Consider the following 4545-nt stretch of genomic DNA (forward strand, 5'->3'; position numbering starts at 1 on the left):
GCAGCGTGGCACCGGTGGCTGATTTCAGCTGCCCCCCAGAATCCTCCTCCTGCCTGGACAACTCCGCAGCCAAGCACAAGCTCCTGGTTAAGCCCCGCAACCAGCGCTCCAGCAAAATGAGGCGCCTGTCCTCGGTAATCGGCCCCCCTCCCACCGCCTCTCCCCCGCCTCTCTCCCCCCAGGGCCAAGTGCCCCCCAGAGGGACTCCCACGGCCCCATGGACAACATACATTAATATGTCTCTCCCCTACATAAACACTTCCTTCCTTCCTTCATCCTTCCTTCCTTCATTCATTCACTCTCTCTGCAACCCTTGTCAAGGACCTGCTTGCTGTGTGCTGCCTCTCCTTGCCTTCCCTCTGCACTCAGCGAAGTCCACACTCTGCCCCCCCACCCCACCCCCCAGCCTGCCTCGGGCTTCCTCTTGTTCTGCCTCCTCCTGCTCCTGAGCTCTCCGAGCTGCCTCCGGCCACAGGCCTTGTCCCTCCTTGATCTCCTGGCAGCTCCTCCTCAGCCTCGGGGTCTCGCCTCTAGGTCCTCTCCCCATGGGCTCACCTAAGCGCGTCCGCCTCCCCCACGGTGCTCACTTCCCTCATAGCACGGGCTACGCAGCGCGACCTTTGGAAATGCATGCTCACTTGTTTACTGCCTGTCTTCTCCGAGGCCTTGTCCCAGCTGTGCCTCCAGCCCTGGGGCTCGGCTCTTCACAGAGCTGACCCAGCAAACATTTGTTGAATGCATGAATGAGTAAACACTCAGGGAATGAGTGATGGCAAAAGAAGCAGCCACTAGACTGGACCCCCCCCCCCTTGGGTGAGCACCTGCTTAGTAGCAGAGGAATGGTGCCCCTGTAAGGACAGACCCTCTTGGGGATGCGGCCTGGGCAGGTGTCAGCTCATAGCCGTGGGAGTCGAGAACTCGCTCATCGTACCAGGGAGTCACGGTCCATGCAGGGTGGGTGCCTTCTCCCCAGCCTGGTGTTCGGACACTGCCTCACCCCGAGGAGCTGAGGCCAGGCAGCACCCAGTGCTGAGAAAGGGGTGCTCGCTGACCAGCGTTCCCTCCCTTCGTCCCTCGAGACAAGATGGGGCTGATGAAGGCCCCGGACAAGCGCGGTGCTTCAGCTGGAGACGGTGGCGCGGGGCCACCCAGGATGTCGGGGACCCCCTGAGACAGTGGGTTCCCCTTTGGGCATGTGGAATGTGCTTCTGAAGCTCATGCTGGAAGGCTTGGCATGGGTTTTAAAGGTTGACTTTTGAGGGGACCGATGCTGAAGAAGGAAATGAGCTGTGTTTGCCTCCAGGGCACTGTGCCCTCACGGAGCCGGCACTGTGCCCTCACAGAGCCGGGGCCTCGGGTGTGCACAGGCGCTTGAATATCCAGGGCATTTACAGTGAGAGGCTCTGAGCTGGGGGACGTGCCAAGGCCCAGTCGCTCTGGCCTGCCCGTCCTCGTGCTGCGTGGCGCCCAGGGCAGGGACGCAGCAGCTCCCGCTGGCCCTCAAGGTGGGCTTTATTCCCAGGGATGTCTGTGGCCCTGCAGGGGAGCAAGTCACCAGCCCGGCCAGACTTGGGGCCGAGAGCAGCTGGCTCCTGCTTCAGGGGAAGGGCAGCACCCCCTCTTTCTGCCCCGGGTAAGAGGAGCTGTGCCTCTTTCTTTGCTCTTGAACTTGACTTAGCTCTTCACCACATTTTAGAACAACAAGAATTCTCATCCTCCCCATCTGGGTAAACAGAGTCTTTCCTTAATTTAAACTGTCGTGTCCTCTCCTCTCCTTCTCTTCCCTGGTGGGAGCAGCACGGATAGGTTAGGCTTTGGGAGGTCTGCGTGTTTTCCTGACTGGGCAGAGGTATCCGGCCCGTGGTCACCAGTGTCATTGCTTGGTCCTCAGCGGGAGGCTTCTGTTCTTCCTGTCCACAGTGCCCTTTGCCCTTTGGCCATGAGGTCCCTCTTCCCAACCATGAGGACCTTCCTGGTACCAGGGCCCCCCTGGGACTCAGCTGCTTTCTAATGCTCCCATCCTGCTCTGCGGGTGGGGAAGAGCCACCACACTGCCCACCGGCTGCCCTCCTGACCCTGCGTGTCCGTGGAGGTTCACTCCCCTCTGGGCTTCGCGAGACAGTGAGGCCCAAGTCGCCCCTGCTTTTCTAATAGCTGGGACTTCTTTCTCCATCACCCACCCTCCCCCGCCCCGGGCTCAGGCACCTGCAGAGCCTCTACTTTAGTCTCTTCCTCCTGCTGCCCAGGCGCCTTCCTCCATCTGGGCAGAATGGCCGTCCGTGCCAGCTGGTCATCCCTGCTCGGTCCAAGTGGGGCACACTGCCCTGCACATCCCCGAGGCTCTGACTCAGTCGAGCTCTGGAAGAAAGCAGAAGGGCTTTCTTACCTTCAGAGCCCAGTCGTCCACGGTCGGATGAAATCCTTGGCTCTCAAGTAGAGTTTCTCTCACGTTGGAGAAACACATCCCGGTGGGCATTTGGCTGAACCTGCCGGCCTCCGAAGCAGAGGGCAGGAGACAAGTGCAGGCTGTGCCCTCGGCTTTTCCCGTCCGAACAGAACGGCCCCGTGGGGCTCCAGCACAGACGGGGAACCCCGGTGAATGTCCGCGTGCCCCTCCCCACGGTCAGTCCGCTCCCAGCCCGCAGTGCCAGGAGCAGGGGATGTCATGAACTCTCCCAGGAACAGCAGGGTGACACGGCTAGATCAAGGTGGCATGGCTGGCAGAGCTGCCAGCTACACGCCCGGGTCTCTAACAGCCTGGCACCTCCTCACCCCACACTGCTCATCGGGGGGCTGCCGCCTGCAGAGGATGGGGATCTGCCCCAGGACTCGTGCTGGTGAGAGGAGGGGGAAGAGCAGCAGCCGGGATGGTCTCCATCCCTGTGAAGGCTGAGCAGTGGGTCCTCTACCTCCGGTCTCCGGGGAGGCCCGAGGGGGGAGGGCGGGGAGCGGTGGAGATGGGGGGCACACGCCTTCTGCTGCTGTGCCTGACCCTCTGCTCCACGTCCATGTCCATCCTCTGGGGTCCGTGTTCCGCGCCCGCCTTCGTCCCGCCGCCTCCCCCTGGGTGGGCCCCGTGGAGCCTGCTCCCACTCCGAGCTGACTCAATGTGGGCTCCGAGCATTTTAAAGGTGACCCACATCCTAAAGAGGTTTCAACGTCCATGATTTCCTGTGACAGCGAAAGGCCAGCGATGCCTTTGTACCTGCAGCTTTGAAAATTCTGCTGTATTTTTCCTTACACACCTTCCTCTGTGTGTGCCCAGAAGAGGAGGATTGTGCATCTTGGCCAGAGTTCAGCTGAGGTATTGTTCAAACATCCCAGCGATCCTGTGTTCTTTCAGCGAGGAGATGCTGGCTGGAAATCGTTAAAAATAACATCCACTGACAACAGAAACCTATTGCTGACACCCGGGGTGTTGCCTAAAGGGGCGGGAGAGAGCTCACTGCAACAGTCTCCACACCACAGCCTTTGGGTCATTTTCACGTTGGGCTTTTGAATGATAAGTGATTGCCTTCCTCTCCTTTCCTTCGGAAGAGCAGGGGCTGGCTCTGTGTGCGGCAGGAGGACCGGCCCCAATTCCAGACCTTTGAGAAGAAAACTGCCACCAGGCAGCCCAGGTGTCAGGAGAGAGGGAGAGTCAGAGCCTCGGGGAGGAGGCCAGGCTTCTGTCGAGTGGGATTTGAGTCGGATTTGAGTTGTGGGGTGCTGGTAGAGTGCCCTGGCGGTGTGGGGGGGTCACGCAGACCCACCGTCGGGTCCGGACAGCAGGGGGGCTTGGCTGGAACTAAGGAGGGAGCTGGAGGAACACCGAAGAGCAGAGACTGTAAGGCTGAGTTGAGCTGAAAAGTGTGGACTTTGCCCTGTACGCTGTGGGTTACTGTTGATCTTGTTTGACATGCTGTGAATCCCGTTTTAGGCAAATAGTCTGCCCTCGCTGGGAGCGGGTGCTGAGGGGAGGATGGCTCTGCGGAGCCCCAGCTTCCCTCTGGGCTCGGAGCTCCGCGGGCCAGCAGGTGCCCGGCTGCGTCCGTGGCCAGTGCACAGAGGGAGTGACGATCCTTCCCGCGCTGGGAGGCATCGGGAGGAAAGCAACAAGCATAGAGTGCAGACGTGGCAGCCCTCCACCTGGTCACGGTCCCTTTCCGTGGCTTCGCTCCGTAGAGCGCCCTCCACTAGGGCTTGGCTTGGCCACGAGAGCCTCAGGCGACATTTACTTTGAGGGCATGGCTGCCACTGTTCTGCTGAAAGTGAGCTTGCGAGGCAAGACTCCAAACTAGAGCCGTGAGGGAGGGATTAGGAAGAGGCTCCTGGACGTGAAGGTCCGAGCGGGTGCAGCCTGGACAAGCGGGCGGGTGGCGGGCCTCCTGCTTCCCCTGCAGTGATGCTGTGTGTCCTCTTCCTCTCCCAGCGGGCGCAGTCCGAGTGCCTGGGCGACCTGACCTGCACGCCCGAGGAGGAGGAGTCCGACGAGAAGCCGGTGCCCACAGTCAGCGCAGAGGAGACGCCCAGTGCTGGGCAGCAGCCTGGGCCCAGGGGACTGGC

At 61.0% G+C, this 4545-nt stretch overlaps 1 protein-coding gene across 1 annotated transcript in view; it reads left to right on the top strand.

Moving 5' to 3' along the window:
• KIAA1211L (KIAA1211-like ortholog) overlaps positions 1 to 4545 on the top strand; it is a 58528-nt gene that overhangs the window by 30583 nt on the left and 23400 nt on the right. The window contains exons 6-7 of the mRNA XM_014536435.1: positions 5 to 134; positions 4412 to 4543. Coding sequence (XP_014391921.1) covers positions 5 to 134; positions 4412 to 4543 — 262 coding nt within the window. The remainder of the gene's footprint in view (positions 1 to 4; positions 135 to 4411; positions 4544 to 4545) is intronic.

This window comes from Myotis brandtii, unplaced genomic scaffold (assembly GCF_000412655.1).
Source record: "Myotis brandtii unplaced genomic scaffold, ASM41265v1 scaffold1612, whole genome shotgun sequence".
NCBI lineage: Eukaryota > Metazoa > Chordata > Mammalia > Chiroptera > Vespertilionidae > Myotis > Myotis brandtii.